This window comes from Lithobates pipiens, unplaced genomic scaffold (genome assembly GCF_037356315.1).
Source record: "Lithobates pipiens isolate NorthernLeopardFrog02 unplaced genomic scaffold, aLitPip1_a1.2 Scaffold_8, whole genome shotgun sequence".
Taxonomy (NCBI): Eukaryota; Metazoa; Chordata; class Amphibia; order Anura; family Ranidae; genus Lithobates; species Lithobates pipiens.
Window position 1 is genome coordinate 385,139,796 of NW_027507903.1, and position 17,879 is coordinate 385,157,674.

General features: G+C 45.2%; 1 protein-coding gene across 1 annotated transcript in view; it reads right to left on the reverse strand.

The window, feature by feature from the left end:
* HSPA9 (heat shock protein family A (Hsp70) member 9) overlaps nucleotides 1-17,879 on the reverse strand; it is a 299,396-nt gene that overhangs the window by 127,521 nt on the left and 153,996 nt on the right. The window contains exons 7-8 of the mRNA XM_077473881.1: nucleotides 8,221-8,430; nucleotides 7,368-7,595 (exon numbers count right to left, since the gene is read on the reverse strand). Coding sequence (XP_077330007.1) covers nucleotides 7,368-7,595; nucleotides 8,221-8,430 — 438 coding nt within the window. The remainder of the gene's footprint in view (nucleotides 1-7,367; nucleotides 7,596-8,220; nucleotides 8,431-17,879) is intronic.

Below are 17,879 nucleotides of genomic sequence, written 5' to 3' on the forward strand. Positions count from 1 at the left end.
GAAAATTGGTCTGGATGGGGGGGGTTTAAGTGCCCAGTAAGCAAGTGGTTAAAGGTCTGGCCCCATCAGTTTGTAGCTCCTGCATTTCTGATAGCTTCCAGTAATGGGCGCATCATGCCTCTGATCCTCAGTGTGAGCAGCGAGAGGTCCAGAAACAAATGTATGGGAGCACCAAAGTCTACCGGGCCTTTTGCCCATGCCTGCTGCATTATTTGCTCCTTAATGGCATAAAAATGTACCCAGGCCAAAACATCTCTCGGGGCAGGTAGCCTGCCCCGAGAGATAGTACCCTGCCTTTGAATGCCTGTACCCTATGCACCCAGTCCAGTTCTGTCGGAGGTTTCCCTAGTAGTCGGTTAAAGATGGTAGTGACAGTGGCCCTGAGGTCCCCGTCTGAAGTGGCTTTGGGGAGACCGCATAGCCTAATGTTTCTGCGGCTACGGTTTTCCCTATAGTCGACCGATAGCTGCAGCATTATCAGACGACGTCTATAGTTAATCTGCGCCTCCTCCAGTGCCGCCATTGTGGCTTCCATGGCACATGAGGTCTCCACCACAGCAACCTGCGAGTCCAGTGTCAATCCTTTGTTTGAGATCGTGGATCTCCCTGGATAAAGTACTTACAATTGTTGCCGCCGATTCTGCGATGTCCTGCTTTGTGGGGAGGAGAGCCATTATGAAGTTGCAGCCTCACAGTGCCATTGCCAAGCCACACCCCCACAGACCAGCATTTTAGCCAAATCAGGTGCCGCAGTAACACTGCTGTCACTTAAGCCCTGGAGAGCAGAGGAAGCGTATCCAGGGACGCATCACAAATGTACTTAAGGCCGTGCACTAACTGGTCTGCTAGTTCCACGCAGACAGAAGATGCCTGCCGCTTCTCCAATTCACAGTGCAAAAGTTTTGCCCATTTAGCCCATTTTACCCATCCGTGACACTAGTGCTGTGGCCAGTACTGATCGTATTGCTGACCTCAACTGTAAAGGAAAGGGCCACTGTCTTGGCCTTCCTGTTGGTAGGGTCCTTAAATGCAGGAGTCCCGTCTACCGGGATCGTGGTTACTTTGTTTAACCTGGATACTGGCGGATCCACGACCGGAGGAGCGGACCATTTTTTTAAGGCTCTCCTCAAAGGGGTAGCACACCGCCACTCTTTTAGGGGCCAAGAAGGTCTGTTGCGGGCTTCCCCATTCCTTGTATGTGAACTTATCAAAATAAGTCAGATACGGAAACACCTTAGGTGTACAGGCTTGCAGGACCCAAAAGGGACCGCTACTTCAGCAGAGGAACCTGCTGTATCCTGAATTTTCAGGGTATCACACACAGCTGCGTTAAGTGCTCCAACTAGTGCACTTGTTGTAACCAATTCATCCACTGCTATATCCCATTTATCTTATCATATACTCCTTTTCACAGATGCTTACAATTTTTTGTGGATCACATTTTCTTCTTCCAGCCATGGGAGCCTTTCCCTGGGGAATATTGTCTTCTCTTGGCTATCCATCTATGGTCGAGTTAGTCTACCTCAGCTCCCAGGACTGGTTTGGTTTCTGGACGGCTTTCTGGCCCTCCATGCCTGCATCCAGTTTCATTGGCATTCCTGTAAGTAGTCTTGGTAAATTGGGGTTATATCCCCTCTTTTGCCTACATAAAATAACCATTATTTCATTTTATTTTTATAAATTAACTATGCGTTTCAATACTTAGACATCTACCCCATACTTTCGCCTGAAGAGTGGCAGTCGCCACAAAACGCGTCAAGACAATAGATGCCTTTTTCGCTTATAATTTGCAACACCATCAATGGCCACTTACCAATTGGATTGTACCAATGAATTAGAGATATAGTTTCTTACCAGGGAGACATGCTTTCATGAAAAATGGTTCTATACAATGTGTACAATATGAACTCATGTTACTAGTATATTATGTCATTATCACTGTCATAATTTATATATTCCAATGAACTTTGTTCTATTTAATGGTTATATTATGATCTTACTATGTAAACATTTTATCTCTGTATTACTATTGTTATTTTTATATCAATAAACCAATGACTTAATTGTTGTTTTGCAATGCCGTCATGGAATGTCCATAGTTATACTTAGTACCGCCCATCTTCATTTATATCGTCATATCTCCAGGGGTGTATGCTTCATATAAAGTCCCACCTTTCTTCCTTTTTATCAGCTATAATTAGACAAATCCCTCTAGGATAACACACCGTATAAGTGTTTTACTAAAACAAAAATTAACAGCTATATTCAGGCCAGTCATGCAACTCCCGGCTGGTCTCCTACTCTGATCCAGGGCTTCTACAGGAGGGGCTGAGCTGCCACGTGACCTCCCCGACTGACAGAGGGAGATTTCAGCCCCTCCCACAGTAGTCCTGGATCAGAGTAGCAGACCGGCCGGGAGACACGTGACTGGCCTGAAGATAGCTGTACAGAGGTATTTAGAAGCTTTGTTTTAATAACACACTTATACGGTGTGTTATGCCTAGTTATACTAGAAGAGCTGCCAGTGAGACACAGTCTTGTGGTAACAACCACTTTAAAATAAAAAGACAGACCTGGCCAGTTGCCTTACATTTTCGGCTATTTTTGATTTGGCTTGCTTAAAGAGGAGCTGCACCTAAAAAAAAAAATATTAAAAGCCAGTAGCTACTAATATTGCAGCTGCTGACTTTTTATAAAAATCACACTTACCTGTCCCAGGTTCCAGCGATGTCGGCGGCAGATGACGAGCGATCGCTTGTCTAGCTGCTGCCACCGCCGCCATCCTCTGTCAGGGAATCGGGAAGTGAAGCATGACGGCTTCACTGCCCGGTTCCCTACTGCGCATGCGCGAGTCGCGCGTCTCTTATGGTCCCCCGCTGTGTCTCTGGGAACTGTTTCCCAGAACACAACGGGGGGGGGGGGGGGGGGGGGGACTGCACCCCCCTCCCCCCTGAAAGGTGCCGATTGTGGCACCGGAGGGGGGGAGGGATCAGAATAGCGGAACTTCCCCTTTAGGGTGAAGAACCGCTTTAAGCGATGTATAGCAGAATGTGGCCATCTTTAAAATGAGGCTCGTTATTCATGTCTGATGTATTGTGATAATTTTTGTAATCAAAACGAGGCTTGGTCATCCATTCCATACACGTCACGGCCAGCTTATAAACCGGAGTGAGGCTTGGATAGGTCCCTAGACTTAGAGGAAGTAAACCCTAATGGGTTTACTTCCTTTCATTCCCTGCAAAGGCAAAGCATAATGGACTACTATGCATTGCATAGTAGCCCATTATGTGTCACTTACCTGACACAGGAGCCAGCGATGTCACCGCTGTCCCCTGCAGTCCAGCGCATCCATCTTCTAGGTGGGGTCTCACAGCTCCGCAGCTGTCATTCGGCGAAGCCGCGATGACGTCACTCTCGCGCATGGGAGCAGACACGCGCGGCAGCTCCGTTGTTGGAAATGCCGCGCTCAGTGCGCCGCTGTCTATGGCGCATGCGCCGTAGACAGCGGTGCCTGTCTTCGGGCAAATATCTCCTAAACCGTACAGGTTTAGGAGATTTTTCTTGGACCTACAGGTAAGCCTTAATCTAGGCTTACCTGTAGGTCAAAGTGGTTTGTAAGGCTTTACAACCACTAACTGGTATTGTCCGAGTGGATTTTTATATAAAGAGTGGTGACTCGCGTGACCTCCATGCCCTGATGTAAATTGTGACAAAACACATAGGTCTTAAAATCAGGAGTTGATCGGATCCAGTGACTGTTTTATCTCAATGCTTGCTTAAGCCATTTTGTGAGTGCCAGCCCTTGTGTTTATTCAATAAATTGTTATACAGTTTTACACTATGGGTTCTCCCGGGTTCATTCTCATATATGTTATACTATGTTTTTGTTTGGGAGACTGCAGTAACCATCAATAATGGAAAAGGAGTTCCCATCACACATGACATTGATTGATACAGTGCATTTTACTTTCTAAATATAGAGTCCACGCGTTCTGGTAAGAGTCCATTATACTTTAAAAGTACCCAGTGACGTGAACAGCCTCAGATGATACATAGGGATGAAATTAATCTCCCTACATGAGTTTTACATGTATATCTGCTGTCTTCAGCTTGCTGGATTATTTAGAAAGTGCTCATGGTATTCGAGATTTTCTCTTACTGTTTAGCACTGGGAGTGAATTCTTGGTATACAACCAAGACAGCTTCACATAGGCAAATGAAGTAATATGCAGAGCTGTGCTGTGACAAGACAATATTCTCTACTAATCTATTGCAACCTCCAACACAAATTTCAAGCTGGTTTTATCTTGGTTGTCAGAGAACTTGTCAGAAGTTATCATGCAGATAACAGAACGGGGCAGAAGAAACCCGAGACTAAGTGGTTTGGAGACGGATAAGAAAACACTACAGATATGTGCTCAAGTCAGATTTCATGAACCAGGTTTACATCCACTTTAAAGGTGGAGGTACACGTGGGTGACTCACTTTGGATTTTACCTTTTTCTTCACATCTGACAAACCCACTCAGCTTGGATGAAATTGGGACTTAGGCCCCTTTCACACATGCGGATGGTATGTCCGTATTTCATCCATCCGTTTGCGGATGAAATACGGACATACATTCATCCATATGGGATAGCGGGTGTCTGCGGATGAGCATCCGCAGACACCCGATTTCGTCCGCCTCCGCAACAGTCCGATTCTGCAGACGGAGGAAAATCCTATTTTTCTATCCGTCTGCAGAGCGGATCGGACGAACACGGACAGACGGTCCGTGCTCATCCGATCCCCATAGAGGAGAATGGAGAGCTGACAGGGCGGTCCCCGCACAGTGTGCGGAGACCGCCCTGTCCGCAGCCAGCTCAGCGGGGACAATGCAGTAATCCCCGCTGAGCGAGCGGATCTTCACGGGCGGATCATTACTGATCCGCCCCGTGTGAAAGAGGCCTTAGACTCCAATTTGAATCTTGCACAGTAGATGGTTTAATTACATTTGATTCATGTTTGGGACTCAATATACAGTGCCTTGAAAAAGTATCCATACCCCCTTGAAATTTTCCACATTTTGTCATGTTACAACCAAAAATGTAAATGTATTTTATTGGGATTTTATGTAATATACCAACACAAGGTTGCACCTAATTGTGAAGTGGCAGGATAAATGGCCTCAGAAGTCGCCTAATTGGTAAACACAGTCCATCTGTGTGTAATTTAATCTCAGTTTAAATATAGCTGTTCTGTAAAGCACTCAGGTTTGCTAGAGAACCTTAGTGAACAAACAGCATAATGAAGGCCAAGGAACACATTAGACAGGTCAGGCATAAAGTTAGAGAAGTTTAAAGCAGTTGGGTTATAAAAAAAAATATCCCAAGATTTTAACCTCTCACAGAGCACTGTTCAATCCATCATCCAAAAATGGAAAGAGTATGGCACAATGGCAATCCTACCAAAACATGGCTGTCCACTTAAACTGACAGGCCAGACAAGGAGAACATCAGAGAAGCAGTCAAGAGGCCCATGGTAACTCTGGAGGAGCTGCAGAGATCCACAGCTCAGACAGGTGAATCTGTCCACAGGACAACCATTAGTCGCAAATTTGGCCTTTAGAGTGGTAAGAAGAAAGCCATAAGAAGTGTTTGCAGTTTGGGAGAAGCCATGGGGGGGGGGGGGGGGGGACAAAGCAAATATGTGGAAGGTGGTGCTCTGGTCAGAGGAGCCCAAAATGTAATTTTTTGGCTTAAAAAAAACACTCTGTATGATGGAAAACTAACACTGCACATCACCCTGAACACACCATCCCCACACTTTATGGGTAGGGGTACAAAAGTGTCAAAATGAAAAACCCCAACCCAGAGCACCTTATGGGGCCTCTTTTTGACAACCCTGGCTGGTGGTTGTCGAGGTCTGCAGCTTATCAGAAACTGGAAGCACGCCCTTAACAAAGGAGCCCCCCCCCCCCCCATGTGAATGAGTATGGGGTACATTGTACCCTTACCCATTCATCTCAAAAATAAACACAGCACACAGGTTTTTGACAAAGGAGTTAAAGCAGCTCTGGTGTCTTCTCCCTCTGCCGGCTCTCCCCTTGCCACTGTCTTCTCCCTCTGCCGGCTCTCCTCACCACCATCTTGTCCGTGGCCTGCTCTCCTCTCTCTGCTATCTTCTCCCTGGTCTTCCTCCGATGTTCGACACTCACTCATGCTTGGGCCACCGTGTGCCATTATATAGCCATGGGGTGGGGTCATTCTCATCCGGAGGTCCAATCCCCTCCCTGGGCATGATGTGGTGGTGATATCACAAGGGGGTGGTGCCTCCAGATGGCATCAGGTGGCCCTGCCCCATGGCTATATAAGTAATGGCACGCAACAGCCCTAGCATTACAGTGGAAGAGAGCATCAAGAGAACAATTGGAGGGTGAAGACAGTGGAGGAGAACCGGCAAAGGTAGAAGAAATCAAAGGAGAAGAGACACCGGAGCTGCAGTACCAAATTAAAACCTGTGTGCGATTTTTAGTTTTGACAAATTAGACTTTTTTGGTGTAGGGGTACAAATGTACCCCCATACTCATTCACATAGGGCAGGGGGCCGGTTTCTGGGGCCCACTTGTTAAAGGGGGCTTCCAGATTCTGATAAGCCCCGATTCGCAGACCCTCGACAACCACCGGCCAGGGTTGTCGGGAAGAGGCCCTTCCCCCATGAGGACAAGGTGCTTTGGGGTGGGGCCCTCTGCCCCAAAGCACTCACTCCCCCATGTTGAGGGCATGTGGCCTGGTCTGGTTCAGGGAGGGTGGGTGGTGCTCACTCGTCCCCATCCCCTTTCCTGGCCTGCCAGGCTGCATGCTCAGATAAGGGTCTTGTATAGATTTTGGGCCCCCCCCCCCCCCCCACACAGTTTTTGGCGTAGGGTATCCCTTAAAATGTGGAGGGGGACTCTGCATTTTTTTTCTTCATTTGGCGTAGGGTTCCCCCTTTAAGATCTTCAGAGCACAAGTTGCATGCCAAAGTCAGATCAGTTAGGATGATGATCCGATTTCAATGAGCTGAAGTAGGATCAAAGAAGTGCAGGAACCTTTTTCAAAGTCGGACCAACTTGTTTCAGACCAGTTAAGATGACTCTCGTAGGGAACGTGTGCTCCCAATGTCGGAGCTTTTGTCGTACCAGTGTGAACCCAGCCTGAAGCAGGCCTATAGCATGCATTAAAGACCTTGGCAAGTAATAAACATGTTTTCGGTTTAAAATTATTCAGTTATTATACAATCTACTAAAGATTGCAGAAATTATAGCTTTTTTGGTTCCTCCTAGCTTACAACTACATTGCCCCTATGATGTGCAACTTAAATTTATTCCCGATGCATTATATTTTTACCTGGCTCTTTTTTGTTGGGATGGTTGTGTTTCGGCCTATTAGCTTTGTGAAGACTCCACCAAGTGTTTCAATTCCAAGAGAAAGAGGAGTGACATCCAACAGCAGAACATCAGTCACATCACCAGCCAATACACCACCTTGAATAGCAGCACCAATAGCCACAGCTTCATCCGGATTTACAGCTTTGCTTGGAGCACGGCCAAACAAGTCTTGCACAGTTTGTTGGACCTAAATGAAACCACATAAAAACTGTAACCTTCCATTTTACTTTTCTTAAAAACTTAAGCTGGCCATTGATGGGTAGAAATTAAAACGAAAATTGTTATCAAAAAATGTTCTAAGAAAGGTTTCCTAATCATTAGTGGGTCATAACATTCTTTTTTTGACCCTAGTGACAAGTCAAAGAAACAGGATGAAAAAATTCTAACTGCGCACGTGGCTTTCATCTGATCTTTCATTTCAAAATCAGATGTTAAATGAAAACGTCTTTTTGAATGACTTTCGAGTGTTGTGAAATTGTGTACAATTTTTCCTAAGGCAGATCATACGTGTCAACTTGGGCACAACCAGCATGCCGGGTTTTACCGGTGATTATTGCTAGCAGCTGCTATAGCCACTAGCAATGATTACTGTCTTCTCAGAGAAGCTGCCCCTACCGGGACAAGATAATAGGATAGTAGGGAATAGTAGGGATTCCCACATCAACACTGTGTTAAAGGGGATCAAATTTCTTTCCTGAAACCTATGGCTGCAGGAAAGACATTTGCTCCATGTAAGGCTGGCCTAAGACTTTTCGTTTTAAATTCTACAGCCAGCTTAATAGTCAAATAAGATAACGAAGTTTATAGCTTACCTTTGGCATTCTGGTCATTCCCCCAACCAGAAGAACTTCACCAATGTCACTTTTGCTGACCTCTGCATCTTGCATAGCTTTCTGGCTTGGCGAAATGGTTCTTTTAATCAAGTCAGCCACAATCCCCTCGAACTGGGAACGAGTTAGCTTCATGTTTAAGTGTTTTGGTCCAGAAGCATCCATAGTCAGGTATGGTAAATTAATATCAGTCTGCAAATACACAAGGATTATTTTTTTTTGTAATTTGATCTAGCAGTTATACAACTTTCTGGAGTTACTCATCAAATAAGACAGATAAATAACTGAAGAACACTATGGCTCCGGATGGGAGATGTTATACTATATGCTTGTATGATGACATAAATGTGGTTCTTGTGGGACTTTATCTGCCACCCCCAGCATCAGTAACTATATTGAATGACATCATGCAAGTAGTTTTAGGTTATGACACATGAGCTATATATTTTTTTGGGCAACTTTATCTAGATCTGGGCAAGGAACCAAATTTAGACTGCAGGGGGTGTATCTGGGTATAGCCACCTTAATGCAGTGGGCCTCCACCTTGGTGAATGTCTGGTGGCATTTGCACCCAGACCCTACAGAATTTACCTGTCAATCGACCACCTTTAAGACCCTGTCATGGTTGGATCAGGTCTTGGTCTTTGTTCCATTGCCCTCCATTATGTCACAGAGGCACATATACTCATGAGGCGTGTCCGACCATGCTCTACTCAGTCTAACCGCTTTAGAGGGAGGTGCCTTGCTCATTAGAATTTCCAGAGGTTCCAAACATTAGGGAGGACTAGCACTACCTGACATTCAACAATACTACTTAGTCTCCCACCTGGGACGTATACTTGACTGGAGACAAAACGAGAAATCCAAACTTTGGAATACAGGTTGAACAGTCCCAAACCCACATACCTCTAAAAAGGCGTTGTGGTGCTATGACGACTTACCTCCTGAATTGAAAAATCGCATCCACTAATGGGTGCTACTCTAAAGCACAGTCACCTGGTCACTAACCATATCTCCCTCACATCCAAAAACTCCCCGGTGTTCCCAATACTAGGCAACCCAAACTTTGAGCCAGGCCTACACCCTAAAGAATATTCTTCACTTAGTGAAGAATTTGGCTGCATGGTCATAGCCCAAATTCTCTGACGGGAAATGGCCATCCATCTTGGAGATAACTGACCCAGCAGGAACCTTTTCACCTCCCCTTCTAGAAGGCGATGCGACTACATCACTTTCTCCATTCGCTCCCTAGAACCCAGGACTTTATACGTCAGCAAACAATGTTCGAAGACCTATGCTCAGGGATGGGCCCCTTAACCCACATTTTATCCCAAACATACTCTGCTCAAGGCTCCGAAAGAACACACATTCAACCTGTCTCGTCAAATGGGAGCGGGACCTGAAATGCAAGTTTTCAGCAGTGCAAACACAGCGTATCATCTCCTTTACCCTTAAATCTTCTCGCTGCACACAAATTCAAGAGACATTTTAAGTTACTCACACGCTGGTAACCAAAACCCTCAAGGTTACAGAGATGCTTTCCCTCGACCTAGTGCTGGCGTTGAACCGAGGGAACCCTGCTTCACATCATCTGGTCTTGCCCTAGGCTAAAAGAGTTTTGGGGAGAAGTTCGTCGTATCTCTCAGAAGTTAATAGAATATGTCATTCCAGACGATGCTGCATTCTTTCTCCTAGACCATCCAAAGATCCCCCACCAACACATAAGTCATTACTGAGACATTTACTCAATGCAGCAAAAGCATGTATCCCCCTCCATTGGAAACGACCCCCCCCCCCCCCCCCCGCCACAGCACACTGGCTGAGAAAGGTGGAGACGTGAAGAAAATAGAGGACCTGATCCTTACTGCACAACACAAGCAAGAGACACACAAGACATGGGCTATTATGAAATGCCTTACTCTGGAGAGGGACCGCACCTGCTGGGGCCATAGCTACCCCCCCGCCAATTAGTGAACACTGGCCACCGCTGTGTGTTCTCAGACTCTCCTTTCTCTCCTTCTCTGCCCTCCCCCCCCCCCCCCCCATCTCTCCCTCTTTTCCCTACTTACACAATCCCATAGGTAACCACTGACCGCCTCCCCTTTCAAGAAAAGTTGCAGAGGTGAGCCCCGCAATCATACTTCCCAAGTGAACATTGTTTTTTGAAGCACATGTACCTGTTTTAAGAGAAACACTCACTCAAATGCTCTTTACTAACAGAAAAACTGTACTCTGTATCGTATATACTTATTTGCGGTATATTTGATGTAACCTTGGCAATACACGCACCCATGTTTGTACTGCGGTATCTTCACCCCATGTCTGCAGTTGAATAAAACCCATACTTGAGAAAAAAAAATAAAAAAATTCCAGAGGCTGAGGCAGCTGGGTTGGAGACAGAGTACGTTTCTTCTCCAACCTCGGATAGGTATCAGGCCTGGCAGCATACTCAGCTTTCCCTTCTCCATGTGGAGAATACTAAAAGGGCCCTGTTATATTCAAAACAAAGGGTCTTTGAATACGGTACAAATAAAAGAATAAAAATAAAAATAGCCGCTTGCTAGCCTGGCTGGCAAAGAGTCAAAGTCCTACTACTCGTATAGCTAGTGTTCGGGATCCAAATGACATCCACTTTTAGCTCCAGATCTTAATAGTTTTATGCAGTTCTTTAGAGATCTTTGTACGTCCAAAGTTATTTACTCAAGAGTGAACTAGGTACTTTTTTTGACTCACTCAAGTTTCCAACATTGGCCATGGCAGATAGAGAACGCCTAGATGCGGACATTTCTTTGGAGGAGATACAGACAGCTATTGGGCGATTTCAGGCAGGTAAGACTCCTGGTTCTTGCATAGTTATAGTTAGTAAGGTTGAATAAAGACACCAGTCCATCCAGTTCAACCTGAGTGTCTACAATTGTCCCCATCTCTATATTGCACACTCATACGAGTCCCTAACCTCAAGGAGCCTACAATCCAAGGTCCCTATTCATAAACTAGGGCCAATTTTTGGACAGAAGCCAATTAAGCTGCCTGCATGTCTTTGGAGTGTGGGAGGAAACTGGAGTACCCAGAGGAAACCCACGCAGGCACAGGGAGAATATGCAAATTCCAGGCAGGTAGTGTCATGGTACGGATTTAAAAAAACTCTTTAAAAGTTAAACATTTTATTACAAAGGTACATACAAGAAAAAGAGTAAATTTCTAAACTAATACTTCACATTCTATTTTGTGTACAATTGTTCCCATACTCCCTAGTATACTCAGATTGCTTTGCATCTCTTTTCAGAGTAGACAGTCCTGTGCTGGGTTCATATTTTCAACTTGCAATTTGAATTATTGTTATAAGCTGAGTCTATGTAAGTATCCTTGAGGCTATGGTAGCCCTCTATATTGGACAGTGTCATGTCCAATTATATTTTCTAAAAATATACCTTTCAATTTTTGACACAGCCTGGTCCTTGTATGCCCCCTGTGGCTGCACAGAATCTCCCTTTGTCACATTTACTGGACTCCCTTTGGTAAGGTGTGTGGGACTTATAGGTTAGGAGGGTTTTTGAACCAGGTCACATGATCCGTAATGTATAATTGTTATGGCTAGTACTTGACGATTGTTTATGCATTTATTACTTAGAGCCATTGTTTACACTGGTGACCACACAATTGCCCTGAGGAAGCCAATGTTGGCGAAACATTGTAGGGACGTGATATGCATCAGTGACCACCTTATAGAAAATGGATACTCTGGACAGTATTTAGACAAGTACCCTGCTTCATCTTTTATGTACCTTACTTGTTGCTATGTACCCTTATAATAAAATTATAACTTTTAAAGAAAAATTTGTATTTGTTTATACGTGGCACTGCTATAATCCCCAACAAAAAACCTATGACTTAAATACGAGACGTGGTTCCGGATCATTTAAGGTCACTCAACCCACACCCTTCCATTTACTCTAATTTTGTAGAAACTGTAGCCCCCCCAAGTTTAGGACCCTTTTTCTGACCTGTCTTCTTGATACACTCCCTGAGGAGACAGTTATGGTATTGATTCCCAAACTCAGAAGGGATCCCCAGGATTTTCACTCTGAAGGTTAATGCAAAGAACTTGACGAAGGTCTTGGCCAACCGCCTCTCCACCATTATTGAAGATCTGAACCATATTGATCAGACGGGGTTCATGCCGGCTAAGGAAATGGATATTAACTTAATTTTCATTTTCCTTAACTAGTTTCGGACCAGCTGCTGCAGTTATACTGCGGCAGGTTGGCCCGGCTGGGTGAAGCGACATAGCTATACGTCACATGCCCCCTAGACTGCCCCGACAATTAGATTAGCTTCAGAACCGATCAGTCCACAGGCCAAAGATTTCTAGCCTGGACCTTGTGATCGGTCCTGGCTCAGAATACGAACCAGTAGACAGCAATGGCACCCTGACAGATAGCTCTGACAGAGTAGTGGTCCCTGCCATGGTCAGGCATACCCGACCCCATTCTTCTGGTGCAGTAATAGTGCCACTCATCCTTCACATGAACTGGCAAGCACCAGCGGCCTAGCACCTCCTTGTCATACATCCAGCTGGTACACAACACAGCGCCTCATATTTATGATATTTTCCCTTCATTATCGCATTGTAGATTAATTTCATTCCATTTCACACACTTATCTCACTACTCAATCATACATTCTCACATATTTGATATATTTGATTTGTATTGGAGGGGGCACTTATCTTTTCCTTCTTTTTCCCCTCGCTATTCTTTTTCTTCATTTTTTATTCTCAACTATCCAGTGATTGATTGTGAGAGTCACATGTGTGGAGATTTCATGATGATGAATCACAAGCTGTCACTGGTTTTCACTCTTAATTTTATGATCACATGTTGACCTTTTGTATGGTATATATTTGCCTTCATTTAGAACAAAAATTAGCTATGAGTAAGCACTAGCTTTAGCGTGAAACGCTTAAGCAATTTTGTTTTTCTTTTTTCCCTTTGTTGCTGTTATCTGTGTGATGTGAGGTTCTTTTAGTTTGAAGAAATAAAAGACACTTTTTACTTTTCATCTGATCCGGAGTGCGGCTGTCCAGAGTTTGTTCATCCTTTATCTACAGCGCCCTACCTTCTGCATTTGCCAATCCTAATTGGGAGCACATCACTTGTGCAGCACCTGTACTTCTCCCGTTAACTGGCCAATCCGGAATTCAGGTGGAAAGTGGATTTCACGTCGCTTGATTTTTAGTTGGTTTTTCACGGAAGATCTCTATAGATCTATTGTGGACCAATTTGTATGCTGGTCCATTCATCGCCGCTAATCCCCAGTTGACCCTTGGCGGAGATTGGAGACCTATTACGGTCTCCGAATTTAAGACCTTCCTGGGCATAATTTAAGAACTTCCTAGTTCTAAACAGAGTTGCGGTCATATTGGTCCACTGACCCAATTCACCATATGCCCATGAGCTCTGCCTCCATGACACGATACGAGCAGATCTTGCAGTTCATGCACTTCAATAATGAATGCTGAGGTCCTCGGGGTGACCCTGGATTTGATCGGCTCTACAAAATTCAGCCCCTCCTAAACCACTTCAACCAAAAGTTTTCAGCCTTGTTTATTCCCCATCGTCTGCGTTTGAGAGTCCCTGATTATGTTTTCTGGCCGCTTGTCTATCAATAAGTATCTTCCCAGCAAGCGTGCCATATATGAGGTCAAGATGGAGAAGCTCTGACAGGGCAACAGTTATGGTTTACAAGGGAAAAATATACATTAAAAAAAGGCACGTAGAGCCGAAGAACTGCCCAGACTACATAGGGAGCTCTGGTATGATTGTGTGGGACTTGGGGTCACCCTTATTCGGAAAGGGGTACCACTTGTCCGTGGACAATTACAGGAGCGTGCCACTTTAGTCACCTTTTCATTATGGAATTGGCGCATGTGGCACCATGCAATCACCAGAGCTTCCCCCAACAACTTGTAGAATCCCAGCGTAGACAGGGGGGCGAGCTTGCTTGAAGTGTAATAATTTGTTAGCAGTGAAGTGGTGGGATTCACAGAATGTTTATTTTCTGTCTTCCCTTCACGCAGATATGGCAGTCCAAATTCCTACAGCGATTGGTGTTGTGGAGAAACCCCTCTGTATCCACGAATACAACCTTAACATGGGACGAGTGGCCCTCCACGACCAGTTTGCACCATACCCAAATGCCCATAATGTCAGGCGCTGCTAGGAAAAAAAAAAAAAGTAGGATTTTTAAAACAGCTTATCTGCAAAATCCTTTTGTGGAGTACATCATAGGACAGAGAGGCTCAAGTATTTATTTTGGTGGGTTATGGGCCTACCTTCAGGTGTTGACACTGGTATAACCAATACAGGAAATTTGCTCCCCTATATAACCTCTGCTCCTTCCAGAAGTACCTCAGTTTCTGTAGCCAAGCAATATACTTACACCCCATTAAAAAGAGGGGCGGGAGCTCTGTGTCCTATGATGTACACCAAGAAAAGGATTTTACAGGTAAGCAGTTTTAAAAATCCTATTTTCTTTATTGTACCTCATAGGACACAGAGCCGCAAGTATTTACTTAGTTGGACATCCCATAGCAATGCTATCTGGGGGGTGGAAGACAACCCGTAGGGCAACACGCAGACCTGAGGACTTATACTGCTGCCTGCAGCACACTGCACTCAAAGGCAATATCCTCATTCCATCTTACATCCACTTGATAACATTTTGTGAATGTATGCACTGAAGACCAAGTCGCAGCCTTGCAGATCTGATACATGGAGGCCTGGTGACGCACTGCCCAAGAAGCACCAACCGCTCTGGTAGAGTGCACCAGTCACCGTAGGAATTTGGACAGTGACGTCTGCCTGAAGGGAGGCAAGAATGAAAACATTCTTATCCCTCCACTTCATAGCCAGCAAATTACCACATCTCAAGCAGGCTCTCCCCCAGCCTAAGACGTGAATCTACAAGCCGCTGGGGAAAGCCCTGGCGATTAGGTCACACAGTGCCACATGCTCCAATCTGTTGAACAAAAGTGACTAAACAGTGGCAAGCTTGTGTAATTGTCCACATACAAATGGTACCCCTTTCCGAATAAGGGTGACACCAAGTCCCACACAATCTTGCCATCGCTTTCTATGTAGTCAGGGCAGTTCGGCGGCTCTACGCGACTATCGCTTACCTCAAACCATAGAAATACATGTATAGCCTGTGGGCCCTGTCACAGAGCTTATACATCTCGACTCATATCTGGCACGCTTGCTGGAAAGGTACTGTTTTAATGACAAGCGGCCAGAAAACTTAATTAGGGACTCATCAATGCAGACAACTTGATGGGGCATAAACAAGGCTGCAAAAAGTTGGTTGAAGTAGTTTACCAGGGGCCGAATTTTGTAGAGCCGATCAAATTCAGGGTCACCCCCAAGGATGACAGTTTATCACTGAAGTGCATGAACTGCAAGATCTGCTTGTATCGTGTCCTGTCATGGAGGCAGAGAACACGGGCATATGGTGAATTGGGTCAGTGGCCCAATATGACCGCAACTCACTATGACCATGAGGGAAAAGCCCAGAAAGGTCTTAAATTCGGAGACCGTAATTGGTCTCCAATCTCTGGCAAAGGTCAGCTGGGGAGTATTGACCAGCATACAAATTGCTTTGGTCCACAATAGATCTATAGAGATCTTTGGTGAAAAACAGCAAAAAAACTCAAGTGAAAAATAAAAAAAAACAGTTTCCACCTGAATTCCAGGATGGCCAGTGAATGGGGGAAGTACGGGTACTGCAGAAGTGGTGGGTTCCCCATTAGGATTGGTGAATGCACCAGGAAGGGCACTGTGGGCTAGACGGGCCCGTCTTCTTGGTGGCAGTGGGATACCACTTGTGCTTGCCAACTCACCAGCTTGAACTGCACTTACGGGACTCGCCATGTCACCAAGTGTTACTGCAGTGCTGGATGTACGACCAGGATGTACTAGGCCACTGGTGCTTGCCAGTTCACCAGAAGGAATAGCGGCGCTAGTACTGGATCTCTGCTTCATAAGAGGGACCTGTGGTTCTTACACCTCAGCGACAGCAGAAGATTGGGGTCTGGTATGCCTGACCTTGGCAGGGACCACAACTCCGTCCTCCTGCTGTCTACTGGTTAGTGTTCTGAGCCCGAATCTGAGAGATGAGCGACTTCCTCCTCAATATCTGTCATGCTCAGAAACGTGTAGGCCTCTTCACTAATGTACCTTAGATTTGCCATTTTGGGCTGTAAATTTATTGGTACACTAGTGAGACTCACAGGAAAAAAGGTCATAGGCTGTCAGCGACACTATCAAAATGCTACCAAAAAAAACTGTTAGCGATCACAGGGATCAGTCCTGACTCTGCAAACGCTGCAGTTATGTATTTAGTGTTTTGTATGCGACCGTGATCGATCGATACTGTACTTGGCTGGACGGAGAGGCTAAACGCAGGTGCTAGCAGGTATTTGGGCTGATCCGACTAACACTGTTTTTGGGAACCCTAGAATAGCTGATCAGGTATCGATCAGTTCAGATACCATACCATTAAGAGGTGTATGCTGCATGGGGGTTAGCGGTACTGGCACTAACCTGGTGCTGCCTGGGGTGACGCAGACCCTATCTGACCCTAAAATGTAACTTTAATCGCCTGCCGGGTGATCAGGGGGTTAAACTTTTATTGGGTAAAATACGGCGGGTGCCCTGACGCAATAACAAAATAACTAGCTAAACTGCATCACCCATGACACTTATACTGTGATCACAGGTGACACGGGATAATCAAGGGGTCAAAACCTTTATTGGGGTGTCCTTAGTTCTATCTGAGCCTAATACTCATTACCCTAACACTGACACTAGTACAGCGATGAAAAAATAAAAATCTGATTGCTGTACTGGGTGACACAGTGACAGGTGGTGATCGGGGGTGAATTGTGTGCCGTGACCTAGGGTCAGTGTTCTGTTGGTGCAGCTCACTTGTGAAGATCTCTCCTCTCGGTCTGGAACGGTAAAGACAGACAGAAGACATAACTTCCCCTGTCTGTTTACACTTAGACAGGGGAAGAATATCATTCACCAGGAGCGATCACAAGGTCCAGGCCAGAAATCATTGGCCTGGGGATTGATCTGTTCCTGATCGAATCTGATCGTTGTGGGGGGAGGGTGCATCTCGCCAGCCGCGTGTGTGATGTAGGATAACCGCGTTTTACCTGCCTGTATAATTCTGCCGCAGCACAACTGCGGCGATTGGTCAGGAACAGGTTAAAGTAATTTTTTCCAATAAAATTGCATTTGGAAGACCGCTGCGCAAATATAGTATGACAAAATATTGCAACACACACACATATATATATTTGGGGGTTCTAAGTAATGTCTAGCAATTTCTAGCAAACAAAACAGAAGTCTATTCCTTTGATGTAAAAGACAAATTGATATGTTTAGACTTAACATTCCACTGATAGAATGTTTTAAAACTTGGCAGACTGCCCAGACTGACTTTTGAGGGCTGAGAGCAGAGAGAAAATTCTCTGCATACCAAAGGTTGGGAAGATCGGGAAACCCTTTGTCAAGATCGCAACAGAAAAAAAACCTCCAAAAAATAAATTAAAAAAACACGATACCGTATATACTCGA